Below are 20,714 nucleotides of genomic sequence, written 5' to 3'. Positions count from 1 at the left end.
GTGTTTGTTCTTCTCTTTGAAGTTATTTATATTACATCGAAGGTTGGCAGCTAAACGATGGAGGAAATGCTCTAGTTATCTCTGTTATTTCAGTCCTCCATTTTGTCCCTCCGTCCCTCCGTCCGTTGATGCACCAGCCAGTTGTGTCTCTGACTTGGGGTTCCATAGGGCTTGTCTGGATAAGATCAGGCCTGTGGCTTGGCAGACCTGGAGAAGAGCTGTGGCATCTGGCAGTGGCATTTTCTCCCTGGTATGCCTGTTGTTCACACTGGACTCTCTGCTCTGCTAGAGCTGCTCTGTTTAGATTGGTTTTATGTTTGCCACATTTCATGATGTCTGTTGGTCAAAACAGTTTTGCATGTATTTTTTCCCCTCCTCCAGTCATCACAGTGCTGTTATGGAGATAGATACTTGACCTGGCTGTGCATAATAACTTGCATAATATTTGCACCCAAACATATCATTTGAGAATGATCCAGTCCAGCCAGGAATGCTGATGCATTATGGTTGTTGTCATTGAAATAGGGTGTTATTGGGTCACTCTTAATTTAAGAATTGATATCCCATTTGGCAGCCGTCCTGTCCGGAATCGGTCCAATGGACTTCTATGGGATGTCAATATTAATCTGATAGTGCAGGGACAATGGATGTAAGTGGTCATGATTGGGAACAGACCTACAGAGAGGAGATAGGGGACCAATCACAATGCAGGCTGGTTTAGATGCAGGGAACAGCAGACACACCCGCATTTGTGTTCTTAATGTATCTTTCTTTTATCAGCACATCTTCTCATATCTTTAGCTTGATCAATCCGCTTCCTGTCTTACTCACAAAACCAGTTTGAAGTCAGAAAGTGAAAACAGAATATTGTGAGAAATCACAAAGCCAGGATCACTCAGGAACACTAGATCAGCTTAAAATTAGCATAATTCCATGGTACAGGAAATATTAGATAGTCCCTCTTACCACAAGTTCATGAAAGTGTGTTAGACATGGAGGTGCCTAATATCCCACTAACACAGTACTCTGTTCCTCTCGCTCGCTGCAGGAGGAGCTGGACCTGTCAGGGAAACACAGGGAAGTCATGTTCGCCCTGCCAGCTGAAAAGAAATGGCAGATGTACTGCAGCAAGAAGAAGGTAAGTTTAAGGCCACTTGACTAGTAGTTAGTATGCATGTAACCTCCATGTGTTGTTTTGTTTCTGTCTGTACCGTGTTTGCTTGAGATAGAGTGTGTGTGTGTGTGTGTGTGTGTGTGTGTGTGTGTGTGTGTGTGTGTGTGTGTGTGTGTGTGTGTGCGCGCATCTCTCTCTCTGTGTACATTAGCTACAGGATCTAGAGGGAATGTCTGCTGAGCTCTGCTAGTGTTTGGAAAATATTTTCATTGCGATTTAAACAAATGAGCTGGTTTTGCAGCTGGACTGCGAGAGAGTGAGAGAAGAGGGAGGGAGAAAGTGGGGGGAGGGAGGGAGGGGAAGAGAGTGGGTGGAAGAGGGAGGGAGAGGGGGATGGAAAGATGGAAGGAGAGAGCAGTGTGATAGAGAGAGAGAGAGACGGTGAGAGAGAGGGTGAGTGAGTGGTCAGGCAGCGAGAGAGAGCAGATCTACTGTATCCTCTCAGTCTCGGTGAAAGAGCTCTTTTATCATTGCTGCCAGACAAAACATGGGGCCAACACAGCCCCAGTCCCCCTCCATTCCCCACCTCCGTGCCCTAACCCCAATTCAGCCTAGTCAACACATCAAAGCCCTCCACTGGTGTTGCAGTGCTCTAACAGGAACTCATCCCCAGCATTGGGGAGTTGTGCTGTTGCCTTTTAATGGATTGGATACATTTCCTGGAAGGATGTTCTCATCTGTCATGACCGACTGTAGCTCATAAATCTCACTAGTGAATATATGAATATAGACGGCCGTATTAAAGTACATTCATACTGAGGTCATGCCTCCAACACACAGACCTAACCTAAACGATAACGTTTTATCCAGTGAGGTATTTCATGGGATTGACTTCATAAAGGATAGGGTTTGGCTGAATGTGAGGAACCCCTTGGTCTGTAAAAGCTCTGTAATTGGTGGGTTTCTGTTGTCTGGCATGTCCTGCCCTGTAAGACCACGTTGAGAGAGAGCGAGAGAGTACTGCAGTGCTGCCATAGAAACGCCAGTGCAGCTGCTGTTTGTTCGAGCAGTAGGCAGCTGTCTTTCCATGTTGTGTGCTGAGTGGCATTGCCAGTAGCCAATAGCAGGTGTTGGGCTCCCTGAGCCAAGGTAGCACTTATTCACTTCCTGTCATATTACATAACATTTCATGTCCAGCGTACACTCTAGTAAGTTCCCTTACTGGGGTCAACATTCAGTAACATCATGGTTCTCACCTAGACTGATATCCAAACTGCTCTGTTTCACTATTGCTGATCGGTGAAGTGACACAATAGTGAAATCAAGCAATATTCATTTTGGATTGTAGACTAGATCTCACCCCCTATTTACCTGAATCTACCAGCCCCAACCGCCAAGGTGGTCAATGTGGGGTTCTTTTTAGCGTTCTCTGAGATGTCTTACTGACCTACAAAGAGAGCCCCAGCTTTACCAGTCTTCCAGTAAGTACTGGAGATATAGCAGCATAGTGCTCACTACTACTGACCTCCTTCTAGCTGACCCACTCCTTCTCTTGGACAACTCATGAGCACTGTCTGGCCTTCGTCTGTGAGTGTATCCCTGGCTTGTATCTATGGTTCTGCACTGGACTTTCTGTGGTTCATGATGGATGCTAATCAATGTATGCCTTGCTACCACACAGCTGTGACCTTCATGGTGTCCAACTGGACCCTCACACATCAGGGAATTGGTGATTGGAGCATAGTGATTGGTTAAAGGCCCTCTCTTTCCCTTAAGGGATATTATTTTTGAATGAAGATCTACTCAACCATTTAATAAATCCATCTGCCTGAAATATAGCCTTGTTTGGACCCCTTTAATGGGATATTGTGTTGACCTTTACTAAGCCTGCGAGAAAAGCCACTCTGTGGAGAGATAGATCAGCTGGGTGGTTAAATGAAGAGGCCTCAGCTCAAGTGCCTAACCACACCTGTGGGGGCTTCAATTACAAGGGGACTGTACAATAAGGGAACTAGAAAACTGAATTCAGCTGCCTGAAATATAGCCTGGTTCCATCCTTATAATCTCATTGCTCATGTGATGAGGATGGATGGGAATCTGAGTTACTATCCCCTCATCAGGAAGAAAGAAATGGCATCTGGAAGAGTTTTCTCTTTTGAAATGATTGTGGAAGAATGTTTGAGAACATATGGAAGGAAGGCTGGTCTCAATAGATGTCTTGTCCTGGTCATTGCAATGAATGTACGATGGCATTGTTTCAGAACATCAGCCTTTATAGAAAGCAAATGCTACCATCTGTTGAGAACCCATAACTAAGGAGGGAGAAGGCATGTACTGGACATCACTCTAGACTGTTCATGCTCAGCCAAAAACCTCAGACAAAATGGACCACTTGAGCCTAATTCCTCGATACATAGGGGATTTATGAGAATCTCTGAGCTGAGCTGAGGCTACACAGAAACCTTATACAGTATATGTGAGACAGAGAGCCAGGTGAGAGCCTGAGAGTACATATATGGTGTGGTTCTGGTCTCATAGGGAGACTGGGCTGGAAATGACTGCGGGCAGTCCAGTTCACACACTTCCATTGTCACTGGAAGGAGTTCTGTAGCAATTACACATTAGTGGGTTGGGTCATATGGGGGGTTATTAGGCCTTGGAGCACTGCTCTCTTCTCAGGATTTGTGCTGTACTGGTCAATACATGGTTTGGATGTCAGGATAGTATGATGATATGATGGAAAAGGGAAATTTAGGAGTTCATGTGGTGGTGGAGGAAGGTGCGTGTGCGCTGCGTGTGTGTGCGTGGGTGTGTGTGTGTGCGTGAACGTGTTTGGGTTGTATCTAACCTTTGACTGTCTGTTTTCAGGAGGGAGAAGAGAGCAAGGGTGCGACTAGCTGGCCAGAGTTCTACATCGACCAGTTGAATTCCATGGCTGCTGTAAGTGTCCTTCTCCCCTCATCAAATACCCAATATGTACTTGACAATCAAAGCTAACCATGCAGATGCAAAACAATAATGCACAACAACCAGCCAACCATGAAGACATGCTGTAGTCATGTGATTTTGGTGTCCCACTAGCCACTACGGGTATCTCTCTAAAAGCTTATGGTCTGAGGCTAAATCTTTGGGAAATTGGAGTAAATTAGGGGGGTAATATCAATTAGTTTTATAGGTTTGCCTGGAGGGGGATCTCTGTGTGTGTTTTTTTTTAAACGCTAGATATGTCTCACATCTGTAAACAACTATGAAAATCCTCACAGTGTATATAAGTCAAAGCTACCTTTATTTAGTATTACCTTTATTTAACCTGGTAAGGTATTGATAATGATGACGACCTGAGAAGGCTTGTCCACCTGAACATGCACTATTTGACAAGCTGGTGAAGTTCATCTATGTTTCCTCAATGGGTTCTCACACCCTGGAGGTGTGGTGTTAAATCTCCACACATTTCCTCTGGAGCTGGGGCAGTAGCCCTGGGAGGGGGAACCCTGTGGGCTAATTGATTATATTTTCCCAGGGCAGTAGAATAGCACTAGTGCTGGCAGGTGAGAGGTTCTAGTTGGATCCCTAACCTCTAACTGTTACCACAGCATGTAACCTGCTCCAGACCCTGTAGAGGAAATGAACTCCAGTCATGTATCCATGAAGGAACTACCGGTGGGCCACTGGGATAATGGGATAAGAGCTGCTTGCTGTTGGTCTACAGCCAGGGATACTAGCTTACTGAGCAGGTTCCTTCCCAGCACCGTGAATCATAGGTCAAAGTTAATCTGGCCTGGGAACAAAGAGAGAACCGTAATGGTCCTAGAACAGAGCCTTGCAGGACATCCTTTGAGTTTGATAAGTGAGTACATTGTCATTGAGTCTTCTCAATGTTTTCATCAACAGAGGAAGACTCTTATTGCGCTGGAAAAGGAGGATGAGGAAGAGAGGAACAAGACCATAGAGAGCTTGAAGACTGCTCTAAGGACTCAACCAATGAGGTACACCAGTTACACTGACACACTCATGCTCCTTTTCATGCATACTTGTTCTCATATGCATGCATTCAGTTATGATGTGCGCTATGTACAGGATGTGTTTGTGGAACCAAAGGCAGAAAACTAAAGAATTGCAGTGCGACGTTACTGCACTGGATAGCCTTCTTGTGAGATGGACCTATTGTTATAATATCCATGTCGATCACATGATATAGAGTTTCCTTTTCTTTTTTGAGTCATTAATTATGATACACTCATATTCTATTTTCTGTAAGTCATAATAGAGGATGACAAATCAAATCAAATGTTATTTGTCACATGCTTCGTAAACAACAGGTGTAGACTAACTGTGAAATGTGTACTTACAGGCCCTTCCCAACAATGCAGAGAGTGTCTTAGTGAGTCTGCTATTTGCACAAAGGAGGATGGGTTAATTAACTGTGCTCAGAGTCTCCCAGAGTCCAATTATTGTCATTAGAGTGATAGAATATGATTCATCACTAAGCCTAGTGTGTTGAGAGCCATTCAACAGCCCCAGCTCATTCATCTGCTGTCACTTCCCTCTCCAGTCCAAACACCACTGCATCATTATGATATTACAGCCCTGTAGCCCACACTTAGTAGACTAGCCTAGTAGACTAGTAATACGTCTTCTCCTTAAGGTTCTCCAGAGGTTAGGTCAACACTGCCCTTCTCACCTTTGACCTCTAACCCCTAGTAGTCTATCACCAATGAGCTTTCTCTGTTTTCCTCCATCCTGTGTTATTGTGCTAAACGGTGCTTGACTGCTGGCTAAATATGTTTATTTTGCCACTGTTCAATTCTGCTGGCTTATATTGAACACGCATACGAACAGATGCACACACACACACCCATACACCTGTCAAGCCCCTCCCCAGCAGTTTCACTAATGTATATAGCTTGTTTGATATGGCCATCTCCCCATTTTCTAATGAAACCCAGTCAACTATGAAATTAGTTTCTCGTCAAAGTAAAAGAGGAGAGTAGTAGGCACTGATTGTGTATTGTTCAGGAACAGAATGGGATTTATAGTAAACGTTATCTGTTTCCGGGTGCATTCAAAATTGCACCCTATTCTCTACATAGTGCACTACATTTGACCAGGGCCTATACGGCTCTGGTCAAAAATAGTGTACTACATAGGGAATAGGGTGCCATTTCGATGCCGCCTCTGTCTCTGACCTTTTTTACCTCAATCCTCCTCTTACTCTAAAGGTTTGTGACGCGGTTCATCGACCTGGACGGCCTAACCTGCATCCTGAACTTCCTGAAGAGCATGGACTACGACACCACCGAGTCCCAGATCCACACGTCGCTGATCGGCTGCATCAAGGCCCTGATGAACAACTCCCAGGGCCGCTCCCATGTGCTCTCCCACACAGAGAGCATCAACATCATCGCCCAGAGCCTGGCCACTGAGAATGTCAAGACCAAGGTGGCGGTGCTGGAGATCATGGGTGCTGTCTGTCTGGTGCCAGGAGGCCACAGGAAGATCCTGGAGGCCATGCTGCATTACCAGAAGTTTGCCTGCGAGAGGACTCGCTTCCAGGTGGAGGGACAGACTCCTATACCACATAGACACCACTGTAGCCAAGCGTTCACTTGGGATTTTCACACTGTAATGTGTTACCCCAAGGCTTTCCTTAACCCTGTGTTAAGAATGACCCAGAGTTGTGTTTCATGGTCTCATTCACTCAACATATTGAACTTTCAGGCGTTACTCTAAATAGTTTTGTGTTTACGACCACAGCAAAGTTTTTCTCGTGTCCATACACCTAGAATAACAATGTCTTTACTGATACTTATTCCTTCTTTCTGTCCTTTTCTCCTGTCTTAGACTCTGCTGAATGACCTGGATAGGAGTACGGGGCGCTACAGGGACGAGGTCAACCTGAAAACGGCCATCATGTCCTTCATCAATGCAGTGCTCAGTCAGGGAGCAGGGGAGGTGAGTGCTCCTCTTCCTCTCTAAGTCTTTACCCTCTTATGGTCGTGTTGGTTGTCTTCAGAGAGTCTAACTGCTATGTGTACTGTACTCCGCAGTCAAGCTTTGAGTTCAGAATTCACCTGAGGTACGAGTTCCTTATGTTGGGCATCCAGCCAGTCATCGATAAACTGAGGTCCCACGACAACTCAACGTTAGACAGGTGAGTAAAGTCAAGACTGGTATACAACATGTCAGATCTAGACCACACTGTCATACCCAACTGCAGTAGATTGTGTCTGACCGTGAGGTGTTTGTTGTCTTCTAGGCATTTAGACTTCTTTGAGATGCTGAGAAACGAGGATGAACTGTCGTTGGCAAAACGCTTTGACACCGTGAGTAACGATTGACCTGTACAGTACATGAAGTTTACAATGGTCACTTCTCTGTCCACTAGTTCTAATATCACATTTTCGTTGTTGTTGCAGGTGCACATTGACACAAAAAGTGCCACGCAAGTGTTTGAACTCATAAAGAAGAAGATGAGCCACACAGATGCACACCCGCACTTTATATCTGTCTTACAGCACTGTCTCCTTATGCCTTGTAAGTGCTGCCTGCCTGCCGGTCGCCATTTCTCTAAAGTTGTTTGAGTTCACCAAGAGTCTACAGGCCTCTCCTCATTTTAAATATTTGAGAACTGGACTGTTTTTTTTCTCTGAGGGATCCGAAGTGGTAATAAATCTGTGTTTTTAGTGCCTTTTTAGGACGGCAGTTCAAATGATGTCCTCTCTAGTTCTAAATATCTGGAAATGATTGTTGGAATTCTGCCCATGTGAGGTATTTCTATCTAGAAGGTGTTCTATCTGTCGATAAGAACTTTCTACGTTATAGCGGTAATGTTGTTCCTCCACAATGCATTAACTGTGGGTATGTTGGCCTGAGGGAGCTGACTTCAGACTGATCTCTCCACTTAGACTATCCCCTAATGTGTTGCTATGTGTATGTTTCCCAGACATGGATTTAGCCTAGTACTGGACTAAGAAGCACTCTCAATGGACAATCTCCATTGAACATGCTTTTTACTCCAGGACTAGACTTAGTTTGTGTTCAGGAACCCGGCCCTAGATGTTTATTGTTGCATATGCATTGGCTGGTGCAATCAAATTTCCCTTTTGTGTATTAATAAAGTGCTCTCCTCTTTTCTCTCAGACAAGCGTAGTGGGAACACGGTGCAGTACTGGCTCCTCCTGGACCGCATCGTCCAGCAGATCGTCCTTCAGAACGACAAAGGTCACGACCCTGACGTCACCCCTCTGGAGAACTTCAACGTGAAGAACGTGGTGCGAATGTGAGTGAGAGGAGAGGAACGAGAGGGGGATAAATGTTTTGACATGTCTGAGTCGGTTTGACGTCCTCCCCACCTCGCACGGCAGAGCACCGACTGTCATCATCGTAAATCTCCATGTGTTATTTAACATGCTTCGTTCCAGAAATGGCTTTAAACCCAAATATGGGGATCAAGACAAAAACCTGTACTGTATATTTACTCATGAGTTCATCTTATCCTAGGCTTAATACAGTGGCCATAATCATAATCACTCTTGATCAAGGTACTGTACATCATAAATGCTAAATGTAAATCAGCATTTCTATGTATCTATATTTCCCATGATCTCCTTCATTTTACAATCCTTTTCAATACTTTCTGCTGGTCTAGCATGAATTCCCTGATCCCTTAATACTTGCCACAAATCAGCAAGTCATTTTGTGGATTTTACAGGGATTTTCATAATTTGTTTTTGGAAATATAATCCCGAACTCTTAATCCATAATGAAAGTGCTTTGATCTGTTTTTTGGATGAGGAAGTCAGTGAGATGTAAATTTCCAAACACACATAGACAGAAACATCAGTCAACCCCCTGCAGCTGCTTCTTGCAAATCTCAATCAGACTCTGGGTATAAAGTCTGACTGTCTCTGGTTAGGTTTAGAAGAAGCTTTCAGGTTCCCTGTTGTTAACTCTGATCACCAATGACTTGTCTACTGAATCTGTTTTTATAACTGAGCCTCTGCCTAACCTCAGTGGGATGTAATGCCTAGTGGGATTGTGCAGTGGTGTTGTGATGTCTTAAAACCTCAGATACCGAGCCTAACCTCCTGTGTTGTACTGCTCAGGCTGGTCAACGAGAATGAAGTCAAGCAGTGGAAAGAACAGGCGGAGAAAATGAGAAAAGGTACAAACACTAATGCTCTCTGGTTTCTGTTAACGATGGAACTATCTGAAGGCAGAACCTCCTGTACTGTGTATCATCACACTGCTGACTGATCTGGTCTGATCTGATCTGCTATGGTCTGGTTTGATCTCGTCTGATCTGGTTTCTCAGACCACCACGAGCTGCAGCAGAAGTTCGACAAGAAGGAACGCGAGTGTGACGCCAAGACCCAGGAGAAGGAGGACATGATGCAGACGCTGAATAAGATGAAGGAGAAGCTGGAGAAAGAGTCCAGCGAGCACAAACAGGTCAAGCAGCAAGTGGCCGACCTCTCCGCCCAGCTGCATGACCTCAGCACTGTACGTTTGTTTGTTTGTTTGCTTGTTTAGCTCACAATAGGGCTAATCTTCCAAGATTCCATGGAAAATACAATAGCATTAGAAATTGCACATCTTTACATCCTCCTTTTCCCTATAGCTTTTCCAATCAGGAATAAATGCACAATGTTTTGGTTATGGCACAGTTGAACGTCAAACATGGCCTCTGTCCTCGTAGTCTGTTCCCAGATCTGTTTATACTGTCTTGCGAACTCCTATTGACATTGTCATGCTAAACAACAACCATAGGAGTTGGCTATACAGCACAACAGATTTGGGACCAGGCTAATGTCTTCCTTCGGATTTATTTGACAATTTAAAAACTCAAATACAACCACAAATGTGGATACAATGCAACAAAAACCTTTGAGGAGAAAACGTTAAAAACATATTTGTATTGTGGTTCTCTTCAAACATCAAACAAACACATTCACAGCTAAAAGCTGAATTGATGTAAACAACACATGGCCTAAATAATTGAACTGTGCAAAGACCAAAATAATAACACATTTTGAATAGTCCTCCAGATGACAGTGGTTGCTGTCCTTGGTAAATAGCTTGCAAAACTAGCTAGCCAGCGTCCTTCACTGTCCAAACCGCATGGTTTTCCCCTGAGCTCAGTTCAGTTTAGGAGTGGATACACAGGATGTTTGGTTAGAGCACAGTTAGACATGAACATCCACACAACAACATTGCCTTGTGATGTTCTTCCAAGTCAATATATGTTGATTGGAACAGTTGTAGTTAAGAACAGAGAGTTTCTAGGTTTCCATGACGTAACATAGAAAATATTGCAGTACATCCAGTGCTAATCGATTGTACATCCCAATGTCTCCCATCATTTTCAGAGGCCAAATCCAAGTGTTCTTGGTGGTCATCCATTCATACCTGGGGCCCCTGGAGGTCCCACAGCACCCCCTCCCATGCAGGCTGGCACGATCCCAGCCCCTCTACCACTCACTCAGGGCATGCCTCCACCACCACCCCCTCCACCCCCTCCACCCGGTGGACCCCCACCTCCTCCGGGCATGGCTCCCTTCGGTCTCCCTCCTCCACCTGGAGGTCCAATGGGACCTGGTCTGAAGAAGAAGAATATCCCCCAGCCTTCCAACCCACTCAAGTCATTCAACTGGGCTAAGCTGGCTGAGGTCAGTGAGTGCTGCTTACTCAGGTACCCTATTCCCTATAAAGTGCACTACTTTTGACCAGAGCCCTATGGACACTGGTCAAAATGAATGCACTTAATAGGGAATAGGGTGCCATTTGGGACATAGCCTGTAAATGAGGTGTTTTGTGTGTCTCTGTCTATAACAGAGAGAGTGATTGTTGTGCTGCTAAGGCAGACAGAAACTAGTGTTTTTGTAGCTACACCTCAGAGTGGCCAGGGGGAATGAAGAATAAGGATGGCCCAATGCTTTATCTCTTGCATTGTTTGCTCAATGGCATGAAATCAATATAGCAAACAAGCCCTGGGTGTGTTTTTATGTTGTTGTTGTAACCTCTAAAGTTTCAGGGGTGTATGGCCTGTGTTCTAGTTGAATAAGCTTTTACAGTCTTAGTTATGGATGGGGGCTGTTTTGTTTTGTTGCAGAATAAGCTGGAGGGCACTGTGTGGACGGACGTCGATGACATCAATGTTTTCAAAATCCTGGACCTTGAGGACATCGAGAAGACCTTCTCTGCATACCAGAGACAGCAGGTACAGTTTAACACCTAAATACCAAAGTATTACTGTAGGGAAATGGCATTTCAGTACATAGCAATTCACCCTTAAGGACAGGACACAAGACCCCAAATCACTTCTAAACAATTTGCATATAACTATTCTGAGGGTTTCCAAGGCCACCGACCATGCTGTTCCAACAAACACTGCTTGCTAGTGATAAACACATGCATGCCATTGCACTCCATAACTGAATGCTTCCAGCAGCACTTCTCAACACTTTGTCTGGAACTGGCTCAGAAGGATATCAGGCCATTACAGTGCTTTTTTTTATAGCCTGGTCTCAGATCGGTTTATGCTGTCTTGCCAACTCCTAGGATGACAATGACCACAAGGATTGGCAAGACAGCACAAACAGATCTGGGACCAGGCTATCCTTTTTAGGTCTGTTCAAATTAGTCATCTACCTTGTGAGTGTTACAGAGAACCAGACAGAACAGGAATGTTTACAACAGGAAGTAGCCTTGCTGATAACGTGGTCCTTGGAAAGTTTACTAGTGCTGCATGAGAAGTGTGGCATATTTCACTTAGCCTCCATATGTCCACATTGTCTACAGTGTTCAATTGAAATCCTCCAGATAGCTTTTCCCATAACCAACCTAATAAGACTGTGATTATAAAGGTTAGACTAGGGCCCTATTTCCATTACTAACTGCCCTTAATGGGACAAATAAAGTTGCATGGAATTCCTTTTGTCGTATAAGGACTTTATGAGTTTTAAGCCATGCTGTTCATGATGTGTCTGAACACAGTTATTTGCATCTCTGACTCACTCTGCTACTCAGGATTCTGCTTGTCCTCACAAACAAATGCATCACTGATCTGCTGAGCTGGCCCTTTTTTCTGTAATTCACCATACATAGCCTACTGCATCTTGTAATTAATAATAATGAATGCTGCATCTTCCTTGCTTCCTGCCCACCCACCTGTTTAGGACTTCTTAACATTGAACAATAAGGTGAGTGACCTCTGACCTCTCAATGTGACCTTTTCCCTGCTCTGCGACGTGTCTGACTTAATGCTCGTTACTGTCCTTCATCGTACGCTGCTCTCTCTCTCGCTCTCTCTCTCACTCGACTTTGTTCTCTTTATGTCTGCATGGGGATTGGTGGGCGTGTGTGTGTGTGTGTGTGTGTGTGTGTGTGTGTGTGTGTCTGTGTCCGTAGGTGAAATACTTGTGAAAGCCATGTCTTCCTGTAGCCTCTGTGTTTCTGTGGATTCATTCTTTCAGTCAAGTCTTTTTAGAATATACTTCGTAACACACCACCACGTTGTTTGAATGAACTATTTCAGTTTTATTGGTTACCATTTCAAGATGTTTCTGTGCATAATTAGCCAAATTGGTTTTGTGGCACGCAGTCAATTCTGCAAGCAGCTGGAGTCTTGCAACTATAAAAAGTGCCAGATATCCGTTTTCCAAAACCAAATCTCTCCTGTATTCTTTGAGTGAAGCCCCCCCCCCAAGTAAAAACAAGCACTTATTCTCCAAACATACCATTTCACACAGCCTGTTTCCCAGCTGTCCTCCATTTGGCAGTTTCATATACTGACCCAGTCAGAGGAACAATTTTCTGTTTTATGTTCATACTGTGTGTCTCCTGTGCATCCTGGGCTTTTGTTAAGGTTGATGGTGCATGCATATGGGTATTGTGTCAAGTATTGTTGTGTGTGTGTGTGTCACTATCTGGTGTCTATTTGCCTGTTGCTGACCGGTTACTATACCATCGTTTTTTATGAAGATAATATGAGACAGCAGGTGGGGAAATGGAAGAAGCCTTAATAAAAATACTTGTTCCTATTGCCGTTGTTCAACAGCTAAAATGAATGCAGGTGTGAGTCAGCCACAGCCCTCCACCAAACAGCCTTGGGGCACTGTTATTCATGGACTGTATTCATTAGGAACAAAATTAAAACTTACTGAAACAGGGAGGGATTACATGGACTTGTATCATAAAAAAACGCTCATTTTTGTTTTCCGTTGCAAAACATTTTGCTGAGTGTGCCCTAATGAATACAACCCTGGTGTATTGGGTGTGGCTCTTTCTCCCAGAGAGAGTATTATTAAGGTCATGTAGTCACAAGCTTTTGCTGCGTTCAGCAAATACTGCATCCAAAAGTGCTTAAGTGTGATGAATGATATACAATTGTGTGTTTATTAAACAGTAACACAGTCTGTCTGTAACGCAACTCTGTCTCTGTTAGTGTGTCATTTAAGGTCATATACAGTAGTGCAACAAGACATTGTTGTGTTCTGCATGCTAGGCTTCATCCAAAAGTGCCTAAGTATGATAAATGATATAATACTGTGTTTATATGAACACAACGTGAAGTTCAGCTGTTGGATGTTATCCAGTGTATTACTGTTCATGTTCCAACTCTTCCCCCTCCCTCCCAAATGTTCTCTGTCCAGAAAGAGTCTGAAGATGACACGGTGACCTCCAAGAAGGTCAAGGAGCTGTCAGTCATCGATGGTCGCAGAGCCCAGAACTGTAACATCCTCCTCTCTCGGTTAGTAATTGACAGTTTCTACCCCATGACATCATAGCAGAAGTATGTCCTACTTATATTAGTGGACATCACTTATTGTGATTGTATCCATCTAATGAGTGCTTTAAATGGCTCTCTCCACACACATGCATGTATGCACACACACACACACACACACACACACACACACACACACACACACACACACACACACACACACACACACACACACACACACACACACACACACACACACACACACACACACACACACACACACCTCTGTTACTGTACACAGCCAAGTTACATTAAATGCAGATTTACTCTACCATTTGGGCAATTCTGTATTTACATCAACTTCGACTCGAGTTGAGGGAAACTGTTTCATAATTGACGATGTGTTTAAGCATCAAGTGCAGCCAAGAATAATATATGTATTTTTGTAATGGAATGATGTTGGTCAGGAACTACAGTACCAGTCAAAAGTTTGGACACACCTACTCATTCAAGGGTTTTTCTTTATTTTCAAAAATATTTACATTGTAGAATAATAGTGAAGACAACAAAACTATGAAATAACACATATGGAATCATGTAGTAACCAAAAAAGTGTTAAACAAATCAAATATATTTTATATTTCAGATTCTTCAAATTAGCCACCATTTGCCTTGACAGCTTTGCACACTCTTGGCATTCTTTCAATCAGCTTCACATGGAAGCTGAGCACTTGTTGGCTGCTTTTCCTTCACTCTGCAGTCCAACTCATCCCAAACCATCACAATTGGGTTGAGGTCGGGTGATTGTGGAGGCCAGGTCATCTGATGCAGCATTCCATCACTTCAAATAGCCCTTACACAGCTTGGAGGTGTGTTTTAGGTCATTGTCTTGTTGAAAAACAAATGATATTCCCACTAAGTGTAAACCAGATGGGATGGCGCATCGCTGCAGAATGCTGTGGTAGCCATGCTGGTTAAGTGTACCTTTAATTAAATAAATCACCGACAGTGTCATCAGCAAAGCACCCCCACACCGTCGCACTTCCTCCTCCATGTTTCATGGTGCGAACCACACATCCGGAGATCATTCGCTCACCTACTCTCCGTCTCACAAAGACACTGCGGTTGGAACCAAAAATAGCAAATTTGGACCAAAGGACATCTTTCCACCGGTCTAATGTCCATTGCTCATGTTTCTTGGCCCAAGCGAGTCTCTTATTTGAGCTGCAATTTCTGAGGCTGGTAACTCTAATGAACTTATCCTCTGCAGCAGAGGTAACTCTAGGTCTTCCTGTCTTGTGGCGGTCCTCATGAGAGCTAGTTTCATCATAGCGCTGACGGTTTTTGCAACTGCACTTGAAGAAACTTTCAAAGTTCTTGAAATTTTCCTGATTGACTGACCTTCATGTCTTAAAGTAATGATGGACTGTCGTTTCTCTTTGCTTATTTGAGCTGTTCTTGCCGTAATATGGACTTGGTATTTTACCAAATAGGGCTATCTTCTGTATACCAACCCTACCTTGTCACAACACAACTCAAACGCATTAAAAAGGATAGAAATTCCACAAATGGAACTGTTAACAAGCCACACCTGTACATTGAAATTAATTCCAGATGACTACCTCATGAAGTTGGTTGAGAGAATGCCAAGAGTGTGTGGTGAGAGAATGCCAAGAGTGTGCAAAGCTGTCATCAAGGCAAAGGGTGGCTACTTTGGAGAATCTCAAATGTAAAATAGTTTGATTTGTTTAACACTTTTTGGTTACTACATGATTGCATGTGCTACATGTGACATGTGTTATTTCATAGTGTTGATATCTTCATTACTATTATACAATGCAGAAAATAGTTAAAATAAAGAAAAGCTCTGGAATGAGTAGGTGTGTCCAAACTTTTGACTAGTACTGTATTTATTTTATTTAACTAGGCAAGTCAGTTAAGAACAAATTCTTATTTTCAATGACGGCCTAGGAACAGTGGGTTAACTGCCTGTTCAGGGGCAGAACGACCTTGTCAGCTCGGGGGTTTGAACTTGCAACCTTCCGGTTACTAGTCCAACACTCTAACCACTAGGCTACCCTGCTGCCCCTGTTTCATTACTGTCCTCCCTGGTCTCCATGGCAGCTACCACAAACAAAGAGGCCTTTTCTACTAAGTTAATTTCATGTTGCTATCATTCTCAATTTAACAACTGTGAATGAAACTTTGAAGTTTAAGGGATTCAGCTATTTCTATTTCTTCCTGTCTCATTCACTTTTTGTGGTTACAAGTGGTGGTTCATTCCTGTTGCCAGCTTGCAGAACTGAAAATATTGTCTTTCTGCAAAGTGGCATAAATGATGCATTTAACGTGCCTTTTCACTCTTAGCCAACACATTGAATAAGGGATATATGTATTTAATAATATTGACATGACTGAACCTTAATTGCTCTGTCATTCGTGTGTGTCTAAATCATGTATGCTGACTGTGAGACATCCAAAGTCCTGTCAGAAAGCCCCGTGGTTGTGGTGGTAGGCCAGGGCTTCAGGCCTAGCTCCTTTAGAGCCTGGTGTGTGTGACTGTTTGTGTGTGTGTGTGGAGAGCTACCCTGTGTTTCTGCCCAAGCCTTTTAGAACTGTGTGTTCATTGGTTTCCTGGCACATTATGATTGTGTTGTTGTGCCAGTGGTGCCTCAGTGTTCAGGCTGTCTGCCACCTGCTATCTCTGGCTGGCTGGGGGCTAGTAACTGGGACTTAAAACACCTGCTATCTCTGGCTGGCTGGGGGCTAGTAGCTGGGACTTAAAACACCTGCTATCTCTGGCTAGCTGGGGGCTAGTAGCTGGGACTTAAAACACCTGCTATCTCTGGCTGGCTGGGGGCTAGTAGCTGGGACTTAAAACACCTGCTATCTCTGGCTGGCTGGGGGCTAGTAGCTGGGACTTAAAACACCTGCTATCTCTGGCTGGCTGGGGGCTTGTAGCTGGGACTTAAAACACTTGCTATCTCTGGCTGGCTGGGGGCTAGTAGCTGGGACTTAAAACACCTGCTATCTCTGGCTGGCTGGGGGCTAGTAGCTGGGACTTAAAACACCTGCTATCTCTGGCTGGCTGGGGGCTAGTAGCTGGGACTTAAAACACCTGCTATCTCTGGCTGGCTGGGGGCTAGTAGCTGGGACTTCCAGTTGAAGTCGGAAGTTTACATACACTTAGGTTGGAGTCATTAAAACTCATTTTTCAACCACTCCACACATTTCTTGTTAACAAACTACAGTTTTGGCAAGTCGGTTAGGACATCTACTTTGTGCATGACACAATACATTTTCCAACAATTGTTTACAGACAGATTATTTCACTTATAATTCACTGTATTACAATTCCAGTGGGTCAGAAGTTTACATACACTGAGTTGACTGTGCCTTTAAACAGCTTGGAAAATTCCAGAAAATGAAGTCATGGCTTTAGAAGCTTCTGGTAGGCAAATTTTAAATTATTTTAGTCAATTGGAGGTATACCTGTGGATGTATTTCAAGGCCTACCTTCAAACTCAGTTGCTCTTTGCTTGACGTCATGGGAAAATCAAAAGAAATCAACCAAGACCTCAGAAAACAAATTGTAGTCTGGTTCATCCTTGGGAGCAACACTACCAAATACTAATTTAGTGTATGTAAACTTCTGACCCACTGGGAATGTGATGAAAGAAATAAAAGCTGAAATAAATAATTCTCTCTACTATTATTCTGACATTTCACATTCTTAAAATAAAGTGGTGATCCTAACTGAACTAAGACAGGGATTTTTATTTGGATTAAATGTCAGGAATTGTGAAAAACTGAGATTTAAATGTATTTGGCTAAAATGTATGTAAACTTCAGACTTCAACAGTAAAACACTAACTCTTTGTTTCTGCAACTGCAACAAGTTTGGGGCAGGTTCGTTAGCTTGTGACTCTCTCTTTATGACTGATACTCATAGTGCTTTTCAAAATGGATACTACAACTGTAAATTGACTTACTGATTTTTGTGTGAGGCGATACAAATGAACAGGACATAACATGGATTACATTACTGTTAAACTGTTAACACATCAATAACAAGACATTAACTGGTAAAACTGATGTCCTCTCCTATTGACCATTTTACATGTAATGTACAGTAGTCCTCTGTGGTAATGATAATGCTGTTGTGTTGCAGGCTGAAGCTGACCAATGAGGAGATCAAGAGGGCCATCCTGACTATGGACGAACACGAGGATCTGCCCAAGGACATGCTGGAGCAGGTGGGCCCCCCTCTCACTCTCTGATACAGCATGTAGCCCCCCTCTCACTCTCTGATACAGCATGTAGCCCCCCTCTCACTCTCTGATATAGCATGTAGCCCCCCTCTCACTCTCTGATATAGCATGTAGCCCCCCTCTCACTCTCTGATACAGCATGTAGCCCCCCTCTCACTCTCTGATATAGCATGTAGCTCTCCTCTCACTCTGATACAGCATGTAGCCCCGCTCTCACTCTCTGATACAGCATGTAGCCCTCCTCTCACTCTCTGATACAACATGTAGCCCCCCTCTCATTCTCTGATACAGCATGTAGCCCTCCTCTCACTCTCTGATACAGCATGTAGCCCCCCTCTCACTCTCTGATACAGCATGTAGCCCTCCTCTCACTCTCTGATACAGCATGTAGCCCCCCTCTCACTCTCTGATATAGCATGTAGCCCCCCTCTCACTCTCTGATACAGCATGTAGCCCCCCTCTCACTCTCTGATACAGCATGTAGCCCCCCTCTCACTCTCTGATACAGCATGTAGCCCCCCTCTCACTCTCGGATATAGCATGTAGCCCCCCTCTCACTCTCTGATACAGCATGTAGCCCCCCTCTCACTCTCTGATACAGCATGTAGCCCCCCTCTCACTCTCTGATACAGCATGTAGCCCTCCTCTCACTCTCTGATACAGCATGTAGCCCCCCTCTCACTCTCTGATACAACATGTAGCCCCCCTCTCACTCTCTGATACAGCATGTAGCCCCCCTCTCACTCTCTGATACAGCATGCAGCCCTCCTCTCACTCTCTGATACAGCATGTAGCCCCCCTCTCACTCTCTGATATAGCATGTAGCCCCCCTCTCACTCTCTGATACAGCATGTAGCCCTCCTCTCACTCTCTGATACAGCAAGTAGGTCTCCCCTCCCCCTTCTCTCTCTCTCTCTCTCTCTCTCTCTCTCTCTTTCACTCTCTCTGCTACAGCATGTAGCCCTCCTCTCTCTCTCTCTCTCTCTCTCTCACGCCTCACTCATACAGCATGGATACCTTCTCTCTATTGTAGCGGCTGAATGGCTTAATGCCGTATTGCAGGTCCCAATTCCCATCATATCCATCCCCCTAACCCTTCGATATTCACAGATCTGAAGGGTCTGGATAGGTGTAAGGAGTGGTGTGGTGGAGCTTCCACCATATTGCTGCCACCTTACAGATCTGTTAGACTCTGATGACAGGCTTTACCAAGATCAGATCAGTGTTGATAACTTATTGCCTGTGTAAAAATATATTTTTTAGGGAGCCCTTTTCTGTTTCTATTCTGATTGAAGTACAACACACAGGCCAAATGTATCACCATATTGCAGAGAATTCTGTAAGCCAATGATTGCTTTGATGATGACTAACTGATGACATGTAATCGTAAAACTCCTCGTCCCCTTTTAACCTGCCCTCAAAACCACTGAGCCTTCATGTTCTTTATCGCCCCATAACTATGACGATGACTAGGTGAAAAAGTATAGTATTTTCAAATAGATGTGAGTAATTGAAGGCTAATCGAGTTTTATAAGACTTTTCATTGCTATTGCTTTAATCTAGGGCCCTAATTAAAGAAAGTCTGCAGTGTTCATAGGGAGTGCGCTAGTGACGGAATGGAGCATTTGTAGTGGTGGGGCCCGGCCCGGCCGGCCTGGATGGCGGAGGTTATTTAGCAAGGTTTTAAAGCATCTGAATGCTGTTAGTGGGAATACTGCCTGACTGCCATGTCTGTTCTGAGTTCTGAAGAAAAATGTGTCCAGCTGCCAACCTAATCCATCTGTTCAATGGAACATGATCAAAGTTCTACGAGTTCTAGGTCTGAGTCATTTAAACATAATTCACATTCAGAGCACAGAGGCCATTTATTTCCAGCAGAAGATTACCACATCTCAGTGATAACTCTGCATGTCTTTTCAATGATAATAATTCATAATTGATTTGATTTCTATATCACTTTTGCAGATTGTCAAAGCTCTTTAGTTAGTAAGGGGTGAAACTCCCCATACCTGACATTTTGCGCCAGAAAGCTCATCACACATCAGCTATCACAGTGGAGAGAAGGGTATTAGTATGTGGCTGTACAAGTTCTCTCTTGATAATTGTCCTGTTCCTGTCCAGCTGCTGAAGTTTGTCCCAGAGAAGAGTGACGTGGATCTCCTGGAGGAGCACAAGCATGAGCTGGACCGCATGGCCAAGGCTGACCGCTTCCTCTACGAGATGAGCAGGTACGTACTTTGGTTCGGTATAATGACTTTTGGTACTGCTACAATGTGTAACACCACATTCCCAATAATAACAATACATTTGACTTGTAATGCGCTTTTCAAAACCCCAAATTGCTAAAACTCCGCAGTGCTAGACACTATCCTCAGCATGTTATTTGCTGGTATACTGTGGAAAATATTCAGCTGCTCTCGGATGACAATGGATGTTGACTTTAAAACTGCTTCTTCATTGTTAACTTGTAGTCTTCATCAGGGCTTTTTCTATAACAACACGTTCTGTGTTAGTCTTGAATCAACGTTGCTGTTAACAGGAATTGACACAGATCATTGCAGTACCACCAGCAGCATATGTAAACAGCATGACACTCAGTGAC

At 44.0% G+C, this 20,714-nt stretch overlaps 1 protein-coding gene across 3 annotated transcripts in view; it reads left to right on the top strand.

Moving 5' to 3' along the window:
* Positions 1 to 20,714, top strand: part of daam1a (dishevelled associated activator of morphogenesis 1a) — a 70,862-nt gene that overhangs the window by 38,104 nt on the left and 12,044 nt on the right. For 2 of the 3 annotated variants that reach the window (XM_036962823.1, XM_036962822.1), the window contains exons 3-19: positions 1,049 to 1,138; positions 3,983 to 4,054; positions 5,006 to 5,100; positions 6,334 to 6,667; positions 6,956 to 7,066; positions 7,162 to 7,265; positions 7,371 to 7,437; positions 7,531 to 7,648; positions 8,255 to 8,393; positions 9,220 to 9,278; positions 9,429 to 9,616; positions 10,483 to 10,782; positions 11,226 to 11,333; positions 12,292 to 12,315; positions 13,768 to 13,865; positions 18,013 to 18,097; positions 20,234 to 20,340. In XM_036962823.1, coding sequence (XP_036818718.1) covers positions 1,049 to 1,138; positions 3,983 to 4,054; positions 5,006 to 5,100; positions 6,334 to 6,667; positions 6,956 to 7,066; positions 7,162 to 7,265; positions 7,371 to 7,437; positions 7,531 to 7,648; positions 8,255 to 8,393; positions 9,220 to 9,278; positions 9,429 to 9,616; positions 10,483 to 10,782; positions 11,226 to 11,333; positions 12,292 to 12,315; positions 13,768 to 13,865; positions 18,013 to 18,097; positions 20,234 to 20,340 — 2,099 coding nt within the window. The remainder of the gene's footprint in view (positions 1 to 1,048; positions 1,139 to 3,982; positions 4,055 to 5,005; positions 5,101 to 6,333; positions 6,668 to 6,955; positions 7,067 to 7,161; positions 7,266 to 7,370; positions 7,438 to 7,530; positions 7,649 to 8,254; positions 8,394 to 9,219; positions 9,279 to 9,428; positions 9,617 to 10,482; positions 10,783 to 11,225; positions 11,334 to 12,291; positions 12,316 to 13,767; positions 13,866 to 18,012; positions 18,098 to 20,233; positions 20,341 to 20,714) is intronic. The other variant, XM_036962824.1, reaches the window with a different exon arrangement.

This window comes from Oncorhynchus mykiss, chromosome 25 (assembly GCF_013265735.2).
Source record: "Oncorhynchus mykiss isolate Arlee chromosome 25, USDA_OmykA_1.1, whole genome shotgun sequence".
NCBI classification, from domain to species: domain Eukaryota; kingdom Metazoa; phylum Chordata; class Actinopteri; order Salmoniformes; family Salmonidae; genus Oncorhynchus; species Oncorhynchus mykiss.
The sequence above is the reverse complement of the archived record's forward strand: the minus strand, read 5'-3'. Positions and strand labels throughout refer to the sequence as shown.